The sequence below is a fragment of the Ammospiza nelsoni genome, chromosome 9 (assembly GCF_027579445.1).
Source record: "Ammospiza nelsoni isolate bAmmNel1 chromosome 9, bAmmNel1.pri, whole genome shotgun sequence".
In the NCBI taxonomy this organism is placed as follows: domain Eukaryota; kingdom Metazoa; phylum Chordata; class Aves; order Passeriformes; family Passerellidae; genus Ammospiza; species Ammospiza nelsoni.
In genome coordinates, this window is record NC_080641.1 from 17,561,666 (window position 1) to 17,588,238 (window position 26,573).

A 26,573-nucleotide genomic window follows, 5' to 3' on the forward strand; every position below is an offset into this window, starting at 1 on the left:
AGGGGGCGCGCCGGGGGCCGGGCCGGGGCTGCGGGGGCTGCCCGGGCTCGGGGCTGCGGCGCCCGCTAATGAAACACAGCACGCCCCAAACGTGAACTCTCCTCCGCTTCCGCGTCCCGCTTGCGATGCCGGCTGCTCCCGGTGCAGCTGTTGTGACAGTGCTCGGCACGGGGCGGGGGCGGCGGAGCAGCGCGCTCGCCGTGTGACAGCCAGAGCCGCCGGGGCGCTCCGCCCGCTCAGGACCCTGCACTACAACCCGGAGCCTGCCGGGAGGAAGCGCAGGGACGCACCGCAGGAAGCGGGCACGGCGGCGCCGCCGTAGCGCTGCCGCGGTCCCGCACGGCCGCCCCTGAGTCACCGGAGCGGCTTGTGCGGGGCTGAGCGGCGGGGCTGGGCCGGTGCCTCCTCCGCCCTGCCCTGCCGTGCTGCCGGTGACCCCTGGGAAGCACAGCCCGGCCGGAGGAAGCGGCGATAGCGGCGCCTGCGGAACGTGAGCGAAGCTGTGGGCGAGGGGCGACGAGCGGGGCGTGCGGTGCCGGGCGGTGCTGCTGCCTGGCTGCACCCAACTACTGCGGGGTGCTGTCAGGAGGTGTTGCCCGCCAAGGGAGGGGACCCCGTTCGAGAACTGTTTTTCTTGAAACGAGGATTAAAATAGTGGTCGTTCATGTAGGGATTTTATTTTCGTCAATTTTCTGTTCTCTGCAGGTAGTATTGTATGATTTTTAAAAAGACGTCAATCTGGCATTGAAATTTCATAACTTAATTGGCAAAACTTATCTGCATTGGCTTGTTGGAAAGTGCCGTGATGCTAATTTTAAAACACCTAAATAGACCTTTATTTTGAGAACATATAGTAATATCATTATTGTCTATCACTACACCTATTGTAAGCACTAGAAGGTATGGCAATCAAAGTCTCATAAACAGCAAGCAGTATTTATATTCTCATTTTAAGTACGCTTTTAAAGTTGAATTAATCATTACAATAGCATTGGTAAGTGTTGCAACTAGGTTGCAAACTACTGAAAGAGGATCTGAGGTTCACTTCTTCAAAAGCACATTTGATGGGAATGTAGTGGACGTTGTAAATGCTGTGTTGCCACTGCTGCTAATAACTTTTAGAAGTCAGGCATGATTGTTCCCTATGAAACGAAGCAACCAGAACAAGCAGTAGCTTCTGGAAATAGTTTCAGTGACCTCTTGTCACAAAGTAATAGTAAGATTTGATCTCAGATTTGGGGAGACCTGTATATGTGGACATATTCAGATTGGTGTACACACAAATAACGAATCTATAGTTTTAAGAAGCAAACTTATATAGCCCTAACAAATTACTCTTATGGAATTTCTTAGAGGTTCAGTTATTCAACAAATTATTGTGCTCTAAGCTTTCATAGTACCATTCTCAAATTAAAATTAATGATTCTTTGCTTGTTTGGTGAGTTTTAAAAGAACAAAGATCTCTCCAACAACCTAGGAGCACAGCTTTCCTATATTGCTGTCCTGAGTCCTGTATATGCTTCTTTTATGTGCTTGCACTTATATTTTCCAAGCTGCCAAACCTCATGGGAAGAGCAAAATGCTGTGTCTTAAACCTCTGATACAGCTGGTAATTTTAGTGAGAATGTGAAGGGGATGACCCAGAAAATAAAATATTATTGAGATAAAATTTTATTTGCCTGGCTGTGGTAGCCAAATATTTTTAGTGGTGCCTGCTGAGCACAGGAACACCTGTCAGGTTCTGAAGACCTACTTGTGTCTCCGCAGCTGAACTTAGGGATGGAACACACAGACATAGCAGTGGCACAGAGCAGCAATTTTACAAGCAGAGAAACAGACTGTTCTTTTCTTTTTAACCATCTGGTGTTACGACTTCTTTCAGGAATGTTCTTTGAAAGGCAGAGATAATTATTCAACTGAGCATTAGGAAAAGGAATGGGATAATTGCCTTGAATGCATCTATCAGTCAATAATTGGAGGACCTTTTGCTTGTAAAAGAATGCTGGGTAGCATGTGGATAACTGTTGATCTCCAGTTATAGAGTCCCTTTAATTTCCAGCAGATTCGAAGATCACAAACATCTGCCCTGTAAAAACAAGCTGGGAAAACAATCCTACTGACAACAATGAGGTAAGTTGTGAGGTGTTTTATACTAAAATAATTGACATTCATATTTTGAAGCAGGTTATTTCCACTTTGGAAAGAAATTATTCAAAATTCTGTGGAAAAAAGAAAAGATACACACAGATACTCTCTCAAAAATTGCACTTGTTTGGCTGTCCTGATGACTGACTTTGATCAGAATTCCCTGCTGGAAACCTAGAAATTACTCACAGAGTAACATGAATAATATGCATACATGAGTAATGGTATTAAAGTAATATGTATGGATGAGTTAGTAGCAAGCTTAGAATGTTCATCTTCTATTCAGTTTATACCAGTCTTTCAAGTAAAGAAGGAGAAAAGGAAAACTGTAGGAAGTGCAACAAAGACAAGTGCCAAACTCTGCGCCTAGACAGACAGACTGGGGAATGAGAGGCTGGAGAGCAGTGCCATGGAAAGGGACATGGGAGGCCTGGTCAATGGCAAGAGCCAGCAGTGCAGTGGCAGCCAGGAGGGACATCCCTGTCCTGGGGCACCAGGGACAGCACAGCCAGCCAGGAAGGGAGGGATTGTCCTGCTGTGCGCTGATGCAGCCTCACCTTATGGTTGTTCTGTGCAGTTTTATAAGAATACAGTAAAAGAAGGATATAAAGCTGTTAGAGAGTGTCCAAAGAAGAGCTACAAAGATGGTGAAGGGCCTTGAGGAGAAACTGTCTGAGGAGTGGCTGAGGTCCCTTGCTCTGTTCAGCCTGGAGGAGAAGGGTCTGTGAGGCCTCCCAGCTGCTTACAGCTTCTGAACTAGGGGAAGTGGAGGGGCAAAGCATCGATGTCATGGCTCTGGTGACCAGGGACAAGACTCAAGGGAATGGCATGAAGCTGTGGCAGGGGGTTTAGGCTGGGTAGTAGGAAATATCTGGCTATCTTAGCCAGAGGGTGGTTGGGCACTGGAACAGGCTTCCCAGGGAAATCATCACAGCACCAAGCCTGATGGGTTTGGACAGTGCCTTCAGGCACATGGTGGAATTTTGGGGCCTTTCCTGTGCAGGGCGAGGAGCTGGACTTCAGTGATCCTCATGAGTCCCTTCCAACTCAGGATATCCTATCACTGTGTGAAGAACATTTGAGGGGCTGTCTTTCTAGAAGCTGCTTTTTAAGAGCTTCTGTTTAGTTCTAAGATCACAATGATCCAGAAACCTCTGCCTTAAACTACATCTACACTCACAGTTAGTTGATAGGTAAGACCTTGCATCTGGCATTGCCTATTTCTCACAAGTTCTAGATGTATCAGTTCGCTGTTGCTGAGGTTGTTCATTCCTGTATTACTCCATCTGGCATGTTTTTTTGCTCTAGCTGTGTGTTATAACCTTAGTGTGATCAGCATCACATTTTCTGTACTGATTACCATTACCAAGCAGGTGTACAAACTATTGACAAAATGTCCAGCAAATCAGTTATAAAAATTGTTCCTTCTGTGTGGTGCTTGAGAAAAAGTGAGCATTTTATTTCCTCCTTCCTGCCAGAGTTTTTGAGAAGGCATCTTCTCTCCTTTTTGCTTCCCAGTTAAGGTAGAGCTCCTGCAATGCTGAAAATTGAATCTCTGTACCAATTTGCTTTCTACTTTCAGCTGGATAGACTTGGTGAGGTATGTAAATGTTCAATCAAAAATTTACTACTGAGAAAATAAGAAATAATGAACACTCTAAAGAGCTACTCTAGATTTATTTCACAAAACAATGAAATTCAAACTTAACCAAGAAGAGTGAAAAGCAAGTAAACACAGAAACTGGATACCAGAAACACCTGTCTTGACAGCTGTAAGTAATTTGCAAAAGAGCTGAAGTTCTCCTTATTTACTTATTTAAATGAAAATGTACTTAATATTTTGGGAGTTTTGATCAAGAGAGAAAACTGTACATGGGTTTAATGACTTCCTTTCCTGTTGCTTGTTTTCAAGGTGGTTTCACTTGTGTAAGCTTCCAGGAAGAGTTATGGGAATCCGCCTGCTGCGCTTCACCTCTGTGGTGATCATCGTCCTGCTCCTTGTGGCAGGTGCTTTAACAGCTTTGCTTCCCACTATCAAAGATGACAAATTGCCCAACTCGAGAAGGGAACCCAAAACCCAGACTCAGTCTGCCCTGGATTCATTCACTCTTATTATGCAGACATACAATAGAACTGACTTACTGCTAAAGCTTTTAAATCATTATCAAGCAATCCCCCACCTACATAAAGTAATTGTGGTGTGGAACAACGTTGGTGAGAAGACACCAGAGGAAATGTGGAATTCCTTGGGGCCTCATCCTGTCCCTGTTGTCTTTAAAGTTCAAACTGTAAATCGTATGAGAAACAGACTGCAGAATTTCCCTGACCTGGAAACAAAAGGTAATCAGCAGTTCATAACACTATTACTAATATTATTTTCATGCTTGAAATCTGAATTAAAAGAGAGATAGTTTTGTTATAATGTGTAATAAATCAATGGATCTTGTGGACCACTTCATAGAATGTGGGTAGTATAGAAGAACCCTGTGCTATGACATCAGGTGCACACCACCACCAGGCTGTCAGTGAAGAGTAAAGGAAAGAAAAGAGGAATATCAAATGCATTTCAAGGTCTTTTGCAACAGTTCTCCATTTCTTTGTGAGGCAGACATAGGTAGTTCAGCTACGCTTCCTTCTGTACCATAAACTGAAATTCAAAATGCATGTTATTTGTTGAGTGTCTGCATAATCTGGACTTAAGTCATCTGGTAAAGATTTGATTTAGTCCATTCCTCTTAAGACTAAATTCTCAAGCATGTTCTGCTCTTCTGAGAAACTTCCTCCCCAGCTGTCTGGCTTTCTATCTCAAATGACACACCCTTTTATTTAAGAGTACCTTCTCCAGTCTCCTGGGTATTCATCTAAATATTCTTCCTAAGCTCTTTCTAGGACGTGTACAACAATAAATCCTGTTTGTTTCAAGTGGAAAAAACCCCAATATGTTGCATTACAGACCTGACCTTACTCATGATTAGTAAAGGTAATTGTATTTATTGCCCCCTTCCTATCATGCCTGCTAGTCCAAACACATGATTTCTAGGAAGACACTGGAAACTTCAACTTCCCAAGTGTTTTACTTATTGTAGTAAGATCTGTGCTAACTGCAAACTTTAAAAGTTTTAATGCATCTGCAGTTCAGATCTAAGAATATCCTTCCTTTTCCACTTCCTGGTAGTCTTTTGTCTAAAACTTAAGGCAGAGTCTTCCTTCTGTAGTTATTAATACTGAATGTTGCCTGGGCAATTTAACTTGCTTAAGTAGTGTATATGCTACAGAAAAGTATCTAACTCTATTCTACTTGTATCTTTACACAAGATTAGTAGAATTTTAAGTTGCTTTGCCAAACACTCCCAAGTTTTCTAACATGTATTTCTCCAGCTGTACTACAGATGATCAAAGGTTGCTGAGTTTTGTAACAGCCTGGCAAATAATCTAGAACTTAGGTTTGCTTCCAGTTGCCACAAAGCTGTAACCTTGCTTTAGCTTTGAAATCTAATTATGTTTTACCAATCTACTTTCAAGGAATTGCAATTCAGCTTAATAGTTGTAGAAATTTTATATTTCATTTGTCAAATATTGTGCTGCATATTGTGCTCATGTATTTAATCTTTTGATCAATTGAATGTTTTTCTCTCATTTTCCTCCCTTCAGCTGTTTTAATGATGGATGATGACACACTAGTCAGTGCTCATGACCTTGCTTTTGCCTTTTCCGTTTGGCAGGTAATGTTTTGCATCTTGGCAGGCAGTATTTTTGAGCTGCACTTGAGATTAATGGTTTTAGTTAGAGCAATACTGTATCATATGACTTTTACCATTGTTTTACCATTGTTTTTCTAGCTTTCAAGTTAGATTTTAGGAAGTTGAAGTGTAAAATAGAAATTGCAAAGTTTCTAAAATTTGGTTTTTAGTAATATCTGTGACTTTAAAATTTTAGCTCTTATTTTACAAAACCATGAAGTTGCTAACTGCTGACTTTATTTAAATGCATAGTACTCTGTGTGTTTTATTTTGTAAAACACGAGAAATTGTCTGTAGAGTTAATTTCTGTGCCAAATACACAGCTGCCAATTGTGGGTAGATGTTTTGTTGGCACTATGTGATGTGGAATGAGGCAGACTATCAGTTTTGTGGAACTGTATTTAATTGCAACATTTATGCAGATCAAAGGGACCATATGCCAACAATTTAATTCTTTCCTGGCAATAATGTTGTCCTCCTTTCATTTAAAAAATCCATAAATCTCTCTTACGAGTGCACTTAAGTGAACCCCACACTGTGAAATGTGTTGAATTTCTTTTTCTCTTTCAGCAATTTCCAGAGCATATAGTGGGATTTGTTCCTAGAAAGCACATTTCCACTCCTTCAGGCGTCTACAGTTATGGCAGCTTTGAGCTGCAGAACCCTGGCTTTGGCAATGGAGATCAGTACTCCATGGTGCTCATCGGTGCAGCATTTTTTCACAGCGGCTATTTGGAAGACTTTCAACAGCAGCCAGAAGCAGTTCACGCCTTAATAGATGAAACTCAAAACTGTGATGATATTGCCATGAATTTTCTGGTAGCCAAGCATACTGGAAAGCCTTCAGGAGTGTTTGTGAAGCCTGTTGACATAAGAAATTTAGAAAAGGACACTAACAGTGGCTATTCTGGAATGTGGCACCGAGCAGAGCATTTGTTACAGAGATCCTACTGTGTAAATAAACTCGTTAATATTTATGATGGCATGCCCTTAAAATATTCTAATATCATGATTTCTCAGTTTGGTTTTCCTAATTATGCCAATCACAAAAATAAGATGTAAGCCAATGAATTTAAGGTGTTAAATGTTAAACAATACTCAGTGAATTATACTGAGTTCAAGGAGAAAAGAAGGTGTAATTACTGCATCTTGGCCATCCCTCTTTGTAGCCTCTGATTTTGTCTCCAGTAAGCTTTTTATGTATTTTCTTTCCTTTCTAACTAATTCACAAAGATAAGTTTTGAGAAAAATTAAAGAATATATAATCATGCTTAGCTGTGATAAAATCATCCTCTTTCCTTAAAACCTGAAAAGCTACTCTAATGAATTAGGTCAGTTCTTCAGAAACGTGCAGACAGAAATGCACTCCTATTCTTCAGATCTTAACATTTGGATTTTTTTTTCCCTTAAATATACCTATCCAGTGAAATGAGGTCTAGGCATATTTGTGACAGTTATATTTTGAGATGCTTCCTTGCCTTCCCACTCCTCAGCTGCTCCTACCCAGTTTCCAGTGAAGCTGTAGAAGAGCTACAGTGAACTGCTGGCCAGGCTTCTGGCCTCCTGTACAAACCCTCCTGAAGTCTGTATATAAGCTACTTGGTGTTCTGAGATGTTCTTGAAGCTGCTATGAAAGCCAGAAGAGTACCTCACCTTAATCTCAGATAGTCCTTAAACCATTGCCTACAATATCTACTCCTGCTCAGTTAATGGAAAATGATCTCTGATGTGGCTTTTTTTTCTATTATTGATTTGCCTGGAGTTGCTGAAACATTGCAAGCAGCTGAAAGGTAAATCCTAGAGGTTGGAAATATAAGAAACATGAATACATGAAATATGAAACTTATATAAGCAGCCAGAAGAAGAGGATGGAATGTTACTTATTAATATTCCCTTAGTACTTAGTTTTATTTTGATATTTTGCATATACATTGTTACAAACACGCACCCAGGAAAATCCTCAATTAGTTAAAATTTTCTTATTTACAGTTCCTAGTAAGAGCAGGGTGTTCAACATTTATTACAGTGTACATTTTGTAATTTTACAGGTCTACTGTTTTTTTAGCTACTTTTTCAATGAGTATTTACTTTTTAGTTCCCTTTTTCCTCTGTTTTTGGTGGCTATGACAACAGAGTTAAAATGTACAATACAGGGGTAAAGCATTATGAAAAAAAGTACTTTAAGGTACAGTGATATTTGACAGGGATGGACTATTATCTGTCTCTGAATTCCCTGACATTATTTCTAGCAAGAAACAGAGCTGCTGTTAATGGCTTTTGTTGGATTGGGACTCTGTAATTCTGGAAACCTTCTATTGACATAGGGCAAACCTTTTCCAATGAAGTTGCAGGAGGATTGGGATTTTTTATTTTTTTTATGTGTATGGCGGAGAGAATAAAAGACTGTGATTTTCCTGGGTCACAGAATCAGATTTGACATCCAAAGCAGATTTAGTTTCATCTGCATCAGCTTTTAATTGATTCTTCGAATCAGTTCAAAGGTAGCTGTGGGCAACCAGTCACGGCTAATGCCTGGTACACAAATAGCATCTGCACAAATGGTATATAATTCTGTCATGTTTTGTAATAAGTTAGCTGAAAAAAACAGTGAAAATATGACAAGTTCTTTACAGCAGGGTGTGAGTCTTTGGGGGAATGAAGGAATCTTTTGCCTTGGTCTATCAGTATTAAAGGATTTGATTTCTGTTCAGTGAAGTCTTCCTAGTAGTTTTGTAAGATTTAAAAGGCAGAATCTTAACATGGCAATGTAGAGTCTGCTTAATTTTGTTGTAATAGTGAAAAGTAGTTTTTAATTATTGTGTTGTAGTGCTAAGTAGTATACAAACAGGTCTATGATCTTTCCAGAAATGCAAATTTCCATTATTTCTGTTCTGTGCAGTATCAGCTAGAGTTGTGAAGACTCACAGTCATTAACCTTATTTTTGAAATGTGAAATGAACTGTCAACTCAGCCAAACCTTAGTATTGGGCTCTTTGTTGGAGCAAGTGAGTTGTTTTGATTTCTTCTGTATCAGTGAAAGAATTAATAGAACAAGCTTTTAATGATAATGTTCCATTTAATTTGCTCCATTGTAAAATAAAATACAGAAAGCAGACTTGTGATGTGTTTATTCTCAGGTTATTGACCAAAATTTTTAGTGTTAAGATGTCTAAAGTAAGCTCACAGTTTGCATACTCATGAGAAGCACCAAGATTTCTTTTTTTTTTTTAAAAAATGTGTACTTGTTGGCACATACATTAATTTAATTTAGGTAAGGCCTACTTATGAAGGAAGAAAAGGCATAAAATAACCAACAGCCTTAATCATTTAGTCTTAGCAAAGAAAATACTAAGATAGGACTTAAGCTCCAGCCATAATTCACTGTACTTTGGAACCAAAAGGGGTTATTTGCTTATTTTTTAAAAGTGGATTTTTTTATCCCTTGGCAGTTATAAAAATGTCTTAGGATTCTTTACTGAAAATACATTACCAAAAAGTTATATTTTAAACAAAATAATATGTATGTGATTATTTATTTGAGAGGTTATCTATGTCATTTGATAATATTTTGGAGTCTAAACAGAATCATCACCACCTCTGAATGTTCTGTTGAAATTACAGTTAATGCAACACAGGATTTTAAACACGGTATCTAAAATACATATTTTTAAACATCTGTGATAAAAAAGGATATAGTGCTAAAATGCACAAAAAAATGCTTCTTTACAAAAAAATGCCACAAGATGTCACTGCAGCCTTGTATTTGATCTCAAATGTTAAAACGAGTACATAGTATTAATTAGAATAACTAAGTTGTACTAGTTTAAAATATTCTTAAAGCTAGCATTTTAAAAAGTGAAATTTGTGAAATAATCATACTAATAGCTATGACACACTACTGGAATTGAAAAAGCACAGAGGTTATTTTGCACATATTTTTACAGGGAAGAAAAGAAGTGTTTATTTCTGATGCTTACAAAGGCTGCAGCTAATTGCCACCAATGAGAACTTTTCTACAATGAAAAATGAAATTTTCACTTTGCAGAAGACATACAAGCAGTATACAAGAATGTGACAGCTGGGCTTCAGCATCTAGTAATATTTACCTCCTAGATTCACCAGTTTAGCTGGATGGGTTTACATATCTTAGGCTTTATCACAAACTGTTTCTATAGATTCTGGACACTGGATAGTAGGCTGTAGACTGCTCTATCTCTTCTTCTGTTGCCCAAGAGTGTTGCTAAAGTTATTTCAAGTATGCTCATTCAAACTCCCCTTAAGCAGAGTACAGCACTGACTTAGAAATGTGTTACATTGAACTGTAGTGAAAGTCTGAGTAAAAAAGGGCATTAAAAAATTGCAGTTCTGGACAATATACCTTAATACCTCGTCTCTTACACAGGATACAGTAGCCCTCAGAAAATTGCTTGTAAATAAAAAAAACACTAGTGAAATACTTGATTTTGTTAAGAGTTACACACAAGTGAAAGTTGTAAAGAACAATCTAAAGTAAAATAAACACTCGTTTCCATGAAAAGGTACAACCCTCCAACAACCTTTATTTAATTTGCTGCTACATAAGACTGCAGTCTCATTCTTGTGAACATCTTGTATGAAATAGTACAACTGAAAATGAGCTTTTCTCAGGTTTCAGAATCAGGCACAAACAGGGTCAAATTTAGCACATTACTTTTGGAGCTTTTCCAAAAAAGTTGAAAAAAAGCAGTGTAAGAACACAGGTACAAAGCATTAGATTCAACACAAAAATTAAGCAAAACCAAAACTGCAGTGTCTTCGGTAGTCCTTCACCTTATTTGTAAAGCTTTAAAGATTATCCAGTGCTTATGACACTAGATTAAAAACTGAGGAGTCAGAAGCGTTTCATACTCATGTTTAGCATCATTAGCAGACACACCAGGATTAACTGTATGCACTGGTGGTTACAGTAGGTTATTTATAGTGTTAGGGAAAGCTGGTGATACAAATGTGAACCTCAGGGCTGCATATGGCTTTTATAACAACATCTTTTAAAGGAGTGGATTTTTTTTGCTTGTTCGGGGGAAGAGTGACTTTTTTTACCCCCTTTTTTATCTCCTCGAGGAACCTCTTCGTTGCAACCTTTGCTTTAGTTGTAAAACGGAGACGGACAGTCTGCCCTGTTTGGCACCTACAATTCCTTCTAAAGGGGAGAGGCGGAAGAACGCGCGCAGAGCTCGAACGTGCGTCTCAGGAGAGCTCCGCGCCTCAGCCGTGCGCGGCTTCTCCCGCGGCCCGCAAGCGGCTCCCGGCACCGCCCGGGCGGGAAGCGGCGACTGCGGGGGGCCTGGGGCGGGGCGCTCCCCGGGGCGCCGCCAGCTCATTGGCTGCAGGAGTAACAGAGCGGCCTCTGATTGGTCAACCGACCTGTCTGTCACGACAAAGGGTGTCCCAGGTAGCGCCATGGGCGCTCCGCCGGCTCCCCTGCGCCTGAGGCGGCCCCGCCGCTCCGCCTGGCCCTGTCCGGAGCCCGCCCGCGCCGCTGAGGCAGCGCTCCGGCTCAGCCCCGCTCCAAGCTGTATGCGACACCCGCCCGATGCCCGTGGGGCGCTCTGCCACGGGCCGCCCCCGGGCGGGGAAAAGCAGCCCCAGAGCAGCGGGGCGCGGCGGTGCTGCCCGGGCAGGCGGGGCGGAGGGCGGGGCGGTGCCGGGCTCAGGGCCGCTGCCTGCCGGAGCAGGAGCGCTGCCGGGCCGGGGAGCGGGGGGAGCGCGGGGGGCCGGTCACTCGCAGCGTCAGCCCTGGGCCGGGCGACACAAAGGCTCCGTAACGCGGTTGCCAGAGCGCCGCCGGTCGCCTGGTAACCGCCCGCTGCCGCTTTATCCGGGGGCGTCTCCTGGCTGGGGGCGGGGTGGAGCTGGAGTCTCTGCGGGCGCTTGCCCGTCGTGTCCCGGGGCTCTTCTCGGCTCCGCTCCCGCTCCTATGCGGGCTGCGGCCGCTGCGTTCGCAGCACCCTGGGCCCTCGCGGGCGGCCCCTCTGGCCGGTGGGTCGCGTCCCTCCGAGCGCGCCCCGGCCCCGCCGGCGCTGCTCCAGAGCGCCATGAGCTCGGAGCCGCCCCGCGCCTCGCTATTCCGGGCCCTCTTTAAGATGGAGCCGGCGGCAGCCGCCTCCGAAGTGCTGTTGGGAGCCTCGGAGTTCGTGAAAGGTGAGAGCGGGGCGGGAGCCGCCCCATCCCCTGCCCGCGGGGTCCCGGAGCCTCCCCCTGCGAGGAAACTCGCTGGCTTCTATACCGCCTTCCCCCGGCTCTGCAGCCTGCCCGGCTCGGCCCCGGCCCCTTTGCCCGGCGGGTTTCGCGGGCTGCCCGCCCCGGCTGCCGCGGGCGCCCCGGCGCCGCTTTCCCCGCGCTCCGGGCGAGGCGCGGGGCCGGCACCTGTTGCTGCGCGCTGCTCGCGGGGCCGGAGCCGCTGCCGAGGGGCTCCCGGCAGGGCAGGGCCCGCGGGCAGACCGCTCCGGGCGCTCCCGCCGCCGCTCACGCAGCAGAAAAAGGAGCGGCGGAGCCTCTTCCGCCCCGCGGTGACAGGCGTGCCCCGAGGCGGCGGCCGGCTGCCTTCGTTGACCGACGCTGAGCCTCTTATCTGTCTTTCAGATCGGCTGTACTTCGCTACTTTACGCACTAAACCGAAAAGTACCGTAAATACCCACTACTTCTGTACCGATGAGGAGCTAGTCTATGAAAAGTAAGTGTTGTGGTTTGCATATTCAAAGTGATATATTCAAAAGTGAGAGTCTCCCCAACACACTTTGATATATTCTATAGAATATTTTTGCCCCATTGGGTTACTTGCATAGAATATGAGAATGAATTTAGTCCAAATGTATTTATTTATTAGCTCAAACTAGTTTAACAAGGTGATGCTTAAAAAAAGACCCATAAAAATAACTGCAAGGCCAGTTAAATGGCTTAAGTCGTGGCTGAGCTCAAAGAAGGATATGTGAGCCTTGTAAGATTTGTTTAAAACATGCAGACTATTTGGACTAATCACACTTTATTGAATGGTGTCTTAAGTAGAAGACTTATTTGGCAGGAATAGATAAACAGTAGTTTGTTTTATATTTCCTGTAGTTTCCTGTATAGAGAGTATGAAGTTTACAGAACCATAAGAATGCAATGTTTAGGTGTGCTCTTGAAGAGCATCTGCAACTTCTTTTATAACTCTGGTTTTATTAGAGGATTTTGAGATAGCACTTCTTGATGGCTTTTGTATCTTTAGAACAGCAGAAAAAATATTTTCTATGTAGTAAAAGGTTCATGTTTGTAAGACACTGACTTCATCTAGAAGGTAAAAAATAAAACTGATTATAGTTTTGAATACTATTTAAGTACACAAAAAACACCAAACAAATAAAGTAATCACTCTGTGCTGTGGCTAAAAAGTTGGTGCTTTGGACTGCATTTCCAGACCAACTGTTTCCTGTGTGATGGTATATCCCTACCTGCTTGACGCGGACTTGGCTGCAGCAGAAGTGAAACAAAAAGTGTGTTCCTATTTTACGCATAACTTGCTTTCCAAATGATTTGAAGCAATTATGAGCATCAACCATTCTTCCCTCCTTTCTCCAGTGACCAGCACTGCTTCTGTGAAGATGTAAACCAATATTCCTTGGTTTTTAGCTTATTTTCTTTGCACAGCTTGTTGTTTCAGGGTATCTTTTCTAGACGTTTTCTTATCTTTAAGCTGTGTGTCTTCTACTGGAGTTCCCAATGGTTTATTCTGAAAACTGACTTTTGTAATGGGCTGCTTGGGCTGGGAGTAAGTTCTTTAATGATCATTAAGGAATTTTGATTGGAAGGGACCTTTGGAGTATCCCAAGGGAAGGTTGACCTAATATTGAAAGCAGAACTCAATTGGGGAAGGTCCTGAGCAATTTGTGTGGTATGAAAGTGTTACATTTGCATTAAGAAGGGAAACTTGTTTCTCTTCCAGACTTCAGTATTATGTTTTATTTCTTAATGTGCTTTTAGGAAGTGTGAAGGACTCTTGGGTGGCATTTGATGTTGTGGGTGAGAAGGGGATTAGTTCTGTACTGTTAGTTACAGATGGCTGTACTAACCAAGGCCTGTAACTGAGGCATTAGTTTAATTAGTTTAAAAGTGTCATATTAAAAAAAAAAAGTACTGAGAAATTTGAGAAGGTGTGGAGGAGAAAGTAATTTTCTTTAATATGTAAAGGAAATTCTGTAGGTATATTCCTTAAGTCAGTGTTAACGACCTATGAAGGTGTAACTTGATACCAGATGTAATTACTGGGTAATGAAAGGAGGCAAAGTTTCCTTTATCTACTAGGGCACAACTAAAGACTTTGAACACATAACTCCTGGTGTATGTTTTGAATTGATGGTTCCTAATCTGTTTGGCCCATTTTAAAGTTGTTGTCCTGTATCTGATACCATAAAGATATTCTCCCTTTTGTGCTCATAAAATGCTGAAATGTGATATGAAAATAAGTGACAGTTACCAGGTGGTATCAAGGAATTGTGTAATAACCTTTTACATATCATTGCCAAACTTTTCCCTGGTATTTGTATTGCAGCACCCATACCTATCAGTGTCTGCAATATTTGGTAATGCCTGATCTTAATTTTTTTCTTTTTTTCGCCCTCTCGTATCTAAGGAGATTTGTGATCTCAGGAAAGTAAAAGCAAGTGTTGGTAGGGTTACCATGTTATGTATATTTTTAATGCCTTTCTGAATCTGGAGGGCTAGAGGTAAGCTGAGGAATAGAATGCAAGGCTCAGTTCTTGGGGAGGTGCTACTTTTACTGTAGCTTCCCTCATGTTATCAACAAGCTTGACATCAGTCCCTTGTGTTTCCCAGGCTGCACACAATGCAGGGGCCTGACAGGGCTTGTCTGCAAGTAGTAGTGGAGTGTAACTTTAATACAACTGATCAGATGGTCTCCTCACTTCCTCAAAAAGGCAGTCTTCTTTGTGAGAAAGTGATTAGAAGTATTTGTTGCATGATAGCAAAGTAAATATTTGGAAGTGAGTTTCGAAATGCTGTAGCTCAGAACAGTGGTTTGCAGAATCTTCGTGGAAATGGCCTCCTTGGGTGGTTCTTGTGGTCAGAATTCCACAGCCACTTATCCTTTTCAATCAAATGACTTGTTCAGAAAGCTCTCAGGAGGGGGACAGGAGATGTCTGCTCAGGCATGAAATCCTCAGCACCTGTGAGGTGTGTAAGTAATTACATTAATACAGTTGTTTATTGATTTAACTTTGCTTAGATGCATCATTGTAATGACAAGATAAAGATACTTCATTGTACTTGGAAGTAAACTGCTTTTCTTTCATCTCTCTCTCTGTTTAAATTGCTTTTCTTTGGGCTCTTATTCTGTTAGCTTGTTAGCGAATTTTATTTGGCTGACTTTACAGAGGTGTCAGTTTGCTTTGCTGAAGCAGTATCTGATCTGAAAACCTCATGAATATGTAGGGTTGGAGGAGCCTGTTACTGGATCACATAGTACTTAAAAACTCACTATCTTGCTTGCCTTTTTTTTCCCTGTTGGAGAGACATAAGGAAGTAATTTTTATGTTAGTACTATACCCCATTTATTAAACAAAGAGCTGTAGTGCTAGATCTGATGGTTTGGGAAGTTTGGGGTTGTCTTGCTCCTGTACCTTGTCACATGATTTATCACCACATTATACACAAAGTGGTGTTATGTAATCGTGAGCACTTCAGACTTCAGTTCTCACTTGAAGTTTTCAACTGTTCTAATGACTTGATAATACTGTCTAACTTAAACATTCACACTAAAAAGATAATAAAGATGTTCTTAAAAGCATTTAAGCCTATCTTAAATGCTAGCAGACTAGGAACTTCCTACTAGAACTGTCACTATTTTAGTTAAATGTGCTGCAATTCAACCTTGAACCTATTATGCCAGAGAAATTATATACAAATGCCTCAATTAAGAAGAAATCTGAATGAAATTATACAATTCTGAAATATCTTCTTTGATGATTCTGTTTCTGTAAGATTTTCTCAGTCTTTCTGAAACTTTCTGAGCTTTTTCCTGATAAGAAGTAGTGCAGACTTTATAAGGGAACACAGTCTTTCAGGATAGTGTAATACAGGCAACTATTGCTTCAGAAAAATAGAGTTAATGAGAAACAATCCATCTTGATGAAGATTGTCATTTGGCAAATAGACAAACCTTGCCTTGGCAAGTTAATGAGTTAGGCACTGGTAAGAAGCTTTTTATTCTCTAAGAATAGCATCTTTCACGTTTCACCTTCCAGTAAACAGATCTGGGTTGAGAATACTACACTTGACTGGTTAACTTGGCTTTCACATAGTTTTATCAAAGCAACTTTTAATGTCCTTTTTATTTCTGAATAGTTTTCTCAAACAAAGTCAGAATTTAAATACTGTGAAACAGGAATCTCATACTGATGATTTATAATGGTTTTATTCAGTCATTTGTTCTGCCTTTGGCTCTCTTGTATAAACAGCTTTTGCAGCTCTAGTCTCTGACATGGTGTAAGCAGCAATAGAAGTAGTAAATATGATAGTCCCTGTAAATCATGCTTTACACTGAAACATTCTTTCAGGGTATGGGATGTTACTTGCCCATTTCACAGCAGTCCTCATGAGAGCTACTTCACTTATGTAGCAATAGAGCAAGACTCTCAAGTGCTTAGCTACAGCAACATTAATTGAGTACTGTTTCTTCTACGGCTTGTGTATGTGCAAAGAAACAGCTTGTGTTTCCTGTGACAAGAGTAAGGGTTAGCCCATCTGCTTTGGCTTTGCTTAAATGCTGCATTTTTGTGGCTCTCCAGTAACAGTACTTGCATAGGAAAACTGAACTTCTCCATGTTTCTGTGGCTTAAATCATTGGAAAGGAGAAAGAAAAACTTAGCCTTGTTACAATAATCAGAGCTGTCACTTCACACAGAAAGCCATTCACATCAGTAATTTTGAAAACTTGACCTTGACTATTGGATGACCAAGAAAACTTAGCAAGATTAAGTCCAAAATTAAAACAAGGAAATTTCCCAGCTTAATTTTATAATTACCATATCTGTCTTTGCTTTTTCGTAAGTATAAGATAAAAGCATTTGCTGGTAGTACTGAGGAGGTTTTTCTTTTGTTTGCAGTAAAAGGGTACCAGAATAAAACAGCAGCTTTCTAAGCTCCAGTTTTATGTTGGATGGGAATGTAGCTTCTCTAGGAAATCCATTATGTACATCCTGGCCTCTGCCAAGAGGACTTTTTTTCCAAAGGGACTAGGCTTCTGATATGACCCTGAAGTTCTACAGGGCAACTTTTTTATGGGTGAACCTCTTCATTGTTAATTTGTTTTTGATATCAAGGAGCACTGGATTAAAAAATCTGGAATAATTATTTTAATTATCTATTACTTAGATCTGTGAGTTGTTGGATTTTGAAGAATCAGGATCTTGAGGAAGATTTGGAACTTCCAAGATGAAAAGCACTTAATATCTGGGGGTTTTGCATAATCCAGGGCCTCTGCACTGTTCCTGCCTTCAGCTATTTCCAGGGTTATTTTTGCTGTATCACCCCTGGTCTGTTCAGAAGCACACAATCCCTAAGCAGCATTAAGCATTAGGAATTTTGTCTTGGCCCAATTAAGGAAGCTCCTAACAATCCACGTGTTACTGGAACCAGTGGATGAGAGGACAAAAACAGTGCTCACCTTTTTTCATGTGCTTGAGAAGTGGGGAGGAGAAACACATTTCAGGAAACTGGAGTTGGAGAAAAAAGCCTGAATAGGTGAGATTTCCCAGGCAGCAGTTAGGTTGTAAGAATGTGCAGGCTGATCCTCTCATGCAGAGCATTTTTGGCATGTGAGAAGTGTTCAGTTTATGATTTGAAGGGAGTAGCTGAACAGTCAGGTGGCCACTTCTGCAGCACCTGGGCCTGTGCTGTTAAATGGCCAAGCTCACAACAGATGCAGTAGGGCCCTTGGAGGGTCATAAGCTGAATGTTCCTGTGTAGGAAAGAGGGAGGGAGGAGCAAGAGAAGACTGAATCACAATAAGAGAAATAGTCTCTTAATTTTAATAAAAGCTGGACATTTGTAAAATGCTGAAAAATTAGCCAAGTTTTGCAGTTAAGAAGCTGTATTTTTATTTCATCAGGTTCTTGGGTTTTATCTTTTTACTTAAGTAATTGCAAGCTTGGGAGCCTCTTGTTTTGGCAGGAAAGTGGCTTTGTGATTGTAAGCCTTCAAGAAGGCAAAATTCATACTTTAACGAGTATACTTTTACTTTGTGCTCCAGTTCTGGGATATGTACTCTAGAAAATGATTGCAATTATTAAATGGTGCCTCTGTTTTCAAGTTACTAAACCAATGACTGAATAAAGTGGCAAACAAGAGACATCATGCCATGATTGGAAGTGAGTGGCAGTATAAAAGAGTACTGCTCTGTAGGGGAAAGGTATCAGGCATCTGGAGTCAAGTATAAGTAATACATTTTATTTTTGAAAGATGATATCCTGGCCTGATAGATTGATGGAGGTTAATATGGACCTCAGCAAATTAGGGAGATGGACAATCACCAACTGTATGAAATCCAGCACGAGCAGGTGCCAGATTGTGCACCTGGAATGGGACAGCCCTGGATGTAGGGGCAGACTGGGGAATGGGAGGCCAGAGAGCAACACCACAGCAAGGGACCTCAGCATACCCTGTGAGTCTGTGGAGGTTATCAATTCAGTTAAAAATCTGCTGGGCTGTAATATTCCTTCAGTGAATGGCACCATCTAATCACTGAGGATGGGAAATCTGTTTAGCATTTTTCTCCAGCACAAGGGTCAGAGATATTCAAATGCTTAGCAAAAAGTGGTGTTTGCTTTCAGAAGTGCTGATTCAGGCTTGAACTGACTCCTGGCACCTTCCTGTGGCATCCCATGGAACTGCAGTTGGAAACGACTTGTGGGCTTCATTTCCTGCACCATTAAATTCCCTGGAAGAATTTACAGTAGCTGTTTGTGTGACAGAGTAGAGCAATGGGCTGGCCTTTCTTGGGGGATGACTATTTCTATGATACAGTACAACAAATACCTCAGATATAATACTGCAACGAATTGCCGGTAGGAAGAAATGGTTCAAGGAGTTTAAGGAGAAAACAGATACCAGAAACTTCTGCTACTGCTTCCAGGTGACATCATGATAGTATTTTTGAAGTAGAGTATTTAAATGTTCAGCTAGGATATTCTGGGGTTTCACTATTTAGTTTGAGAAGCATTAGGATAACAAGTCCCAATGGGATGGGGGGGAATAACTTAAGATATCATCTAGGTACTTGATTAAAACAAAATATAATTAAATGTAATTAATACCATACCTGCCTTCTGCTCCTCTGGTTTCCACCTCTGTTGTAAGTAACTGTTTCTCTTAACTACCTTAAGCTTCAGAGACATTCCAATTTCTTTTACTGTTTTTCAATGCTTTGTTATAACATCTAGATGTAAAAGAGATGGAAGTAAAATAATATTGGATGAATTGTTATCGGTGACTATTTGCCTTTTCTTATGTTGATCTTCAGTTTTTGCCAAATGAAATTCTTTATTTAGCTGGTGACTGGTGTGTCATTTCATCCCCATTCTCTATACCCTGCCCATTTCCCATGTTACATTTACTTAAAATTCTGGTCTTGAGATGAAAATCCTTTGGGTGAAGCAGGATCAAGTGTCACTAATTCAAGTATAGAAATGGCCTTTTGTAGAAAAAGTAATGAGGGTGCATAGGATTAAATCCTTCTGCTTAAACATGTCAGGAACTGTATTTAGGCCTAGAGATGTAAATTGAAGAAAGATTCTGTAGATCAGAGTTCATTGACTTCAGTACAGAGCCTTGTATTATCTTCCAAAGAACTCTTTTGATTTGAAGATTTGTAAAGCACTTGTTTCGCTTAGCCCCATCAAAGAAAGGATAATTAACTTCAATTTAGAGGTATAAAATGGAGATAGGTTATGTTACATGCATTATTTTAGCTATCTGCCTCACATTTCATCCACAATGTTTTATCAGCAAAGGCAAGAGCTGGTTTATACTGCTTCTATGGTAGTAGAGAAATAACTTGGGAATTGACAGTGGTTTTGTGTATGGGTGGTAATGCTGATGCAGGAGGGACTGAAAGTGCCTTTCCTTTCATTGTGTTTGTATTCTGAGAAATATTTTGTTTCTGCAGCATAGACAAACAGGGATAGTACCAGTGTCTTAAACAAAGATGCTTCTACCCCCTTCTCCCCTGTGTTTAGAGAAGCACAGGATTCTTAATGGTAATCAGTGATGGAGAAATAGTCAAAGATTGTAACATCTTTAATTTCGGGGCTGAGAGAACCTCAGTAGCTTCATTTTGTAGAGAGACAATTACTTCCTGGACAGACTCAAATGTATTTTGTCTTTATACCCACCAAAATAGTAATTTGTCTTGTGGATAAATTTCTAAATTGATTTTCATGTACTTTTTCTACACTGCTGTTCAAATTTAATCATGTGGAAAAGTAGAAGTGGATATATTACTTCATATTGATGTACTTCTAGCAAATGAATTGTGATAAATCTTATAAAGCATGACTGTACTTCTCCAGTTCTTTAGATGAACTGTGTATTCAGTTGTAGCTTTCAGATACTTTGCTCTCAATTTTTTGAAGTATTATGTGTTATAGTAACTATCCAATTCCATATTTTTCCACAATACCTTAAAACAATTTTTTGAAAATAATTTAATATCATAAGTTTTACTCTTCCATCTTATATTTAAGTGAAAGAATGCTCTAAAGTTGATGGAGTAAGATAGAATGGTGGGGGTGTTTGATTCATGTGTTAGTGCAGCTGTATGGGAGGAGACATTAGGAAGCCTTCTATATGACTTTCCTGGTAGCTACATTCACTCTAGTGTTGGAGCTCCAGTTTTAACTTCTTGTTTGTCTTAACTCATACTTGTCCTTAGAACATTTTTATTTCATCTCTATGAAAAACTGTACAGAGGGTTTTGTTTTAAAAATAACTGTTGACCTTATTTGGCAGATTTATCTTAGAGAAGATGATGAGTTACGAAGTTAAACACTGCTTTCCTGAGGCTTCAGTTTTCTCTTGGTTTAGTTAACTTCTGTCCTACCTAAAAGTTAAGTTCTAGTAGTTGGACAGCTTGGTCTTTTTCCCAGCTAATTAGCTTCTGTAATTACATCATAATGTTTTGTGCTGAACTGAACCTTAACCAACACTTGTGTTGTTACTTGATATTGTGAAGTAGATGATACTGCAATAGCACTGGTGTGGCAGGAAGGCTCCTTGTCCTAGAGAGTGACCAAACTAATATGATTGTCTCTTTTTGCACTGGTCTTGGCTTTGTTGTTTGAGAGAATGTGGGGAGGAGGAGATCAGTGATGTCATAAGCACTAAAAACATGAAGCACTCCTAATTTGTATAAATTAATTGTTACTATTGTCCTTTTAAATTAATCAATAAAAGACTCATCTGTTGTTCCATGTGTATTGGCTACTCAGTATCCTTGATTTTCAGCTTTATTTATCAACAACATGCATGTTGAAATTTGCTTAGCTCTTTTGTATAAATAATACTGTTTTGTGGTTTTTTTCCAGTTTCTATGGAGATTTTGGACCATTAAATTTGGCAATGTTATACAGATACTGCTGTAAACTAAATAAGAAATTAAAGGTAAGCTTAGTTTAAAAACAATGTTCCTATATTTTTGTATTTTCAAACTGGGTAATTTTATTTCAATTTGAAAGTGGTTGTTAGGTGCTCACTAGCTAGGTGGTTATTGCTAAGCTTTAAGGATATTTTGTTTTTAGTTTTTTTTCCCTCTGAAGAGTGAAAGAAAATAATATGCCCTCATTTTGGCTTAGGAGGTGGGGCAGGTGGCTGAAGGCTGTGTTCATCTTTTTGCATAACCTCAACACTTTTAGGACAATAATAACAAAAACTCCTAATTGTGTCACCACAAATTAGGGTTTGCAGCTAATGAAGTGTGTGTGCTGGCCTGAATAACTGAAAAAACAGGTACTCAAGGAACAAAACATGGGTCCTGAAATCCCACTGTTTAAAGTAAGTCTCAGTGGAAAAGGGGCCAGGGCAGAGTGAGAAAAAGAAGGCCTTGGGACTGTGAGAGCAGCAGATAAAACATGGGTGTGCTATCAACACAGTTTTGGTGACAAATCTGTATCACAGCATCACACTGGCTTCTGTGCCTAAATCCCAGCTCCATCCCAGCCAGACCCTCTGAGCTGTATAGCTGCAGACTTCACTTTCTCCAAACACTTGTGATGATCTGATTTGCAGCATGTATAGAAAATCTGTCAACTGCAAGAAATGAAACAGATGTTTTAATTGCAAAATGCTGATTAATGTAACTTGTGGGCAAGTAAGGAGGAGACCCTTCACTAAATGTTACAGATTTAAAATCTTTATCATATAAAGTATTAGGCCTGTTACTGACAGAAGGAAATGGGACAGCAGATGTGATTGCTTTGGCCACTGTTAGGAGGGTCCTTTATTGAAAATTTCATTATTTCTAGAGTCACAAAAGAAACCTTTAGTGAAGTTGATTCATGTTACCTGCTGCTTTCAGGGGTATGCTGAATTCCATGAATTTCTTAAGTGGAGGTTCTGCAAATTGAAATGCTTGCAGAGCTGCTGCAAATTTCTTGAAAAAAAAAGTGCTTCTAGTGAAAATTTACATTGCTTCTTACTTTAAAAAGATACTTATAAGAAGTTAATCTCTACTGTTTGTAATTTTGAGCGCCTGTGCTCATATTGGGGAAATACTTGATTTGCCATTTGATGACATCAGCACCTTAAAAATACCTTATTATCCCATTTTGCAGTGCCACTGCCCCATTCAAACACATGACCAATGGTTCTTACTCAGTAGGAATCTGTTTTTTCACCTTAATTCTGCTGTTTGTAACCTTATATTTGTGTTATTAAAAACTGGAGTGTGCTTGCTCTGTGAAGCAGTTATTCCAGAGAAGAACCAGTAATCAAATTACTATTCTAACTCCACGGTGCTCTTGGGAACCAGAGAGATCAGTTCTGTCTCTTCCAGATTCTGACTGGGGCTGTGATCAGTTTGGGACTGTTATACAGTCACATATATTACTGTATGCCTTCAATCTTGAATCTAGGTACAGGAGTTTCACCCAGAAAATAAGTAAGAAACTAATAAATATCGCAGGACCAGAAAAGAGAGGTCTCCACTGGGAGGAAGTGCAGTTTGTTGCTTCTGGCTTGCCAGAGGCTAATTCCAAATAGGTGAAATTAAACTCCTAGTGCCTAAGAGAGAAGGGTAACCTGATAGTGCAGCCACTTGAAAGTAATACCTGGAATCAAACAGCTAAAGCTTGGAGTACTGCCAGAGTGGTATAAAAACTTACATATGAATGGACTCCAGTCTGGCTGATTGGCACCACCCCTGGGGCACACCAGTACTGCTAATGTTAGCCTTGCTGCTCTAGCAGTTTAAATTTGTGCCACACTCCTAATTGAGATACCATCTGCAGTGGGTGAGTAGGCTGTGTGTTTACGTGCCTCAGAGGAGTGCATCTCCTGGGGACTGTAGGCCTAGCTGCAGTGGCTTCTGCTCAGCTTCCCCAGGCAAGAATTAGTCACTGTCTGTACACCTCATCTTCTTGTGTTTGTCCTTCACACATGTCCTCAAGAGGAGTTCTGGGGCCTGAACTAGGGGGTTCACAAGTTTGTGACCTGTGACTTACCTGCCCTACAGCAGCAAAAGTATGGTAGTTCTCATGTGGCTCCAGGTGATGTGTGAGCAGCCTGGGATGAGTGTTTCAGTGATGGGAAGTGCAGATTGGACTAAGGACAGAGAGAGAGCCCTGTTGGGAAGCTGCTGCTTGCACACCATTGCCTTAAGGGTGCCCTATGATCTAGGATCATAGGAAGTGAGAGTCTGCAGATTATCATGGGATGGTTGTTATTACCATACTGCAGCACTTTTGGGATCCTGAAAAAATCCTAGTGCTTAACCCAGATGATTTGGTGTGCTTGGTTGGGTAAGCACTTAGTGTACTTTACTTAAGAAAAGAGTCTTCCAAGTATGACACAAAAAGAAATTATTTGCAAACATGCAGGGTTTGATATGGATGTGGTGTCTCAAATTTAACACTTAGGCTTCTTTAATTTTAAAACTTCTATGGATAGGAACAGGAGAAATAAAAGTATAAGATCTCATTAAAGCTGGAAAGCTCCACAAGCTTCCCTTTCAAATCTTTCAGCTATATCTCTTTCTCTTCTGCAAGAGAAGTTCAACATGAGGCAGTATTCTGCTTTCCCCTCTCCTTTTGTGGGGGACTAGTGAGGAAGGATATCGGTTTGAAATGTGCTGATGGCAGATTGACATTTTAAAGTAAACTGTTGCAACTTCGTGCTGACTGATTTTTTTTTTGTTTTTTTAAACAGTAAATACCTCTGTCCTGAAGAGGTAAAGAATTTATTCAGATATCCATTTGCTGAGAAAATTTGAGGCAAAGTCTTGTCTGTGTCTTACAGGAAAACTTTTTTGACCTTGTTGTGTTTGTAATTTTTCAACTGTCGATTGCTGTGAATATGATTTTCACTATTCAAGTCAGCAGCAAGGAAGAACTTGCCTGTGCTGTCTTCCTACTTGGTATTTGAATTCTGTTCAGGGCAGAAAGCACTTAACTAAGGAACTGGGCTTCATTTATGAATGATTTTTTTTTCTTGTTTTAAGTAAGTCTGATTTCATGAAGACTGCTTTTAAAAAACTGTTGTGTTTTATCTGTGCATAGCCTTGCACATTCTCAATAAACTAAGGAGCAGAAATAATCAGGGAATGTTGCTGATATAAATGATACAAGTATTGAAGATCAAAGGCAGGAGAGGAAAGGTACTGGCAGGCTTATAAACTATGGGGTTACTTTTTGTATGGTAGCTGTATTGCTACTGGATCATAGAGGGATTTAGCTTTTTTTTTTGTTTTACTATAAATAAACTGCTGGGCATACACAGGGAACTATAATAATTGCAAAGCATCTCATGTAGGACAGCCTAGATTTTGCGGCAGGGTTGTGTGCACATGTTTAAATTAATTGTTTTGTATTAAATTTGCCAATCTTATATTCATGTCTATTTACAAGTACATATGTACACCTGTGTATATATATAAAAGTAGAATTTGCATAGATCTAGGCTTATTAAACACATTGAAGTAATTTCTTGCTTGAGCAGTGCAAATGTGTTAACCTTATCCATTATATAAAATACTGTCAAATAGTATGTTGCTTTTACACAGCTATCTGGTGATTGTCCACCACAACACTTTCTAATCCTGTTATCAATTCTCTGCGAGTAAATCTCTCTTGAGATCTACAGGGAACTTTTAAAAAAGAAAAAATGTAATCTTATGGTGAAAGTAAATAATCTGTAACACTTATGAATTAGTTTTGTTACCTAAAGCAAAAACTGCTACGCTTTCTGTGTAACGTCTGCCTTTAATTCACAAGATTGTCTTTCAGTTTGTTCCTCTGGGATGTATCTTGATAGACACTGTTATGTTATACTGTTAAAATTTATCTTTGAATGATGTGTGAAACTGATAAAGTTTTCTCACTGGTAAAGAATATTTTTAGTGCTTCATAGTGTGTGCACCTTAGTTTTGCTGTGGAAACAAGAAAATGTTATTGGCAACTATGTTATCTGCAACTGTAGTTGTTCCCTAGCTGACCTGAATTGAAGAAGTCCTTGTTGAAACATTGCTGGTTCTACAGAGCTGTGCAGTGCCTAAGGGAACTGGAGCCCCAATCCATTCAGGTGGAGCTCTGGAGCTGTAAAAACAGGAACCTCCTCCCAGAGCTGTTGTGAAAGCTCATCATTGAACCTGGCCAGAGGGGTAGATGTGGCTTATTAAATACGATCAGAAAATCAGTTGGTTTATTTTTTGGTTTTTTTAATAGATCATACAGCTTAGATTTGTTGATGAAAGTGCACTGATTTGACAAATTGCACATTAATGTTAACAGATGCATTGCATCGATGCTTCAGCAAACACCTACTGTAAAACTTACTTTTCTGTAACTAGTGTGCAAATATAAAGTTATTTGTTTTATAGGCTTCTGAAGACTTAAATTGTGCTGCTGTGCTGCTTGCTATGCTATAAGGCATTAACAACAGTTTTCAATTTTGTGTTAAAGCTTTAGTTAGGATTCAAAACACATTGAAATATTTCCTATGACAAGGATTAAACTCTTACATATTGAAAATGATGCAATAAAACTGATCCATTGTTTTCATCTAAATATTCTGGAAACTTCAGATTATGGCTACTTTGGGTAGAAAAGTGCCTCAAAATTGGAATGACTTGATATACCCATATGATTAAAAAATCCATTCTATAAAATAAAACAAGAAATATGGTCTTACTACATGGAACTTACTTCTCACTAGCTAGCTTTGCAGTTTAAATAGTGTTTTAGGTGTACTGTAAACTGCTGCAAAGAACTTTGCTTTAAAATAAGTAGTAGTCAATAAGTTATAATTGAAGTTCTGTCACTGTTGCATAACTACTGTAATCTTATCCCACCTACACATCATGGGTGGAATTGCAGTTAGAGAACACTAAAATTAAAAAATTGAGGAGGGGGAAGAAAGGAGGAATCTTAAAGTACTGGGATTCATTTT

The 26,573-nt window shown here is 40.2% G+C and overlaps 2 protein-coding genes across 12 annotated transcripts in view; both read left to right on the plus strand.

The window, feature by feature from the left end:
* Positions 1-97: 97 nt before the first annotated feature.
* On the plus strand, positions 98-9,000 carry EXTL2 (exostosin like glycosyltransferase 2). 9 transcript variants are annotated; one of them, XR_009418976.1, is made up of 6 exons: positions 98-490; positions 2,063-2,130; positions 4,058-4,485; positions 5,025-5,125; positions 5,797-5,867; positions 6,456-6,614. XR_009418976.1 is itself a non-coding variant. In XM_059478282.1 (6 exons), the coding sequence occupies exons 4-6, from the start codon at positions 4,092-4,094 to the stop codon at positions 6,945-6,947; spliced, it is 957 nt and encodes a 318-aa protein (XP_059334265.1). In that variant the 5' UTR covers positions 112-490; positions 1,883-2,130; positions 3,664-3,745; positions 4,058-4,091; the 3' UTR covers positions 6,948-9,000. The 9 variants fall into 9 exon arrangements, 8 of the variants coding, with proteins under 8 accessions (XP_059334265.1, XP_059334266.1, XP_059334260.1 ...); XM_059478282.1 differs by lacking the exon at positions 5,025-5,125 and adding an exon at positions 3,664-3,745 and having other exon boundaries at positions 112-490; positions 1,883-2,130; positions 6,456-9,000; XM_059478283.1 differs by lacking the exon at positions 5,025-5,125 and adding an exon at positions 3,664-3,745 and having other exon boundaries at positions 112-490; positions 6,456-9,000.
* Positions 9,001-11,781: 2,781 nt separating this feature from the next.
* Positions 11,782-26,573, plus strand: part of CDC14A (cell division cycle 14A) — a 49,065-nt gene continuing 34,273 nt past the window's right edge. For all 3 annotated transcript variants that reach the window (XM_059477926.1, XM_059477925.1, XM_059477923.1), the window contains exons 1-3: positions 11,782-12,065; positions 12,507-12,597; positions 21,500-21,575. In XM_059477926.1, coding sequence (XP_059333909.1) covers positions 11,960-12,065; positions 12,507-12,597; positions 21,500-21,575 — 273 coding nt within the window. In that variant the 5' untranslated portion in view covers positions 11,782-11,959. The remainder of the gene's footprint in view (positions 12,066-12,506; positions 12,598-21,499; positions 21,576-26,573) is intronic.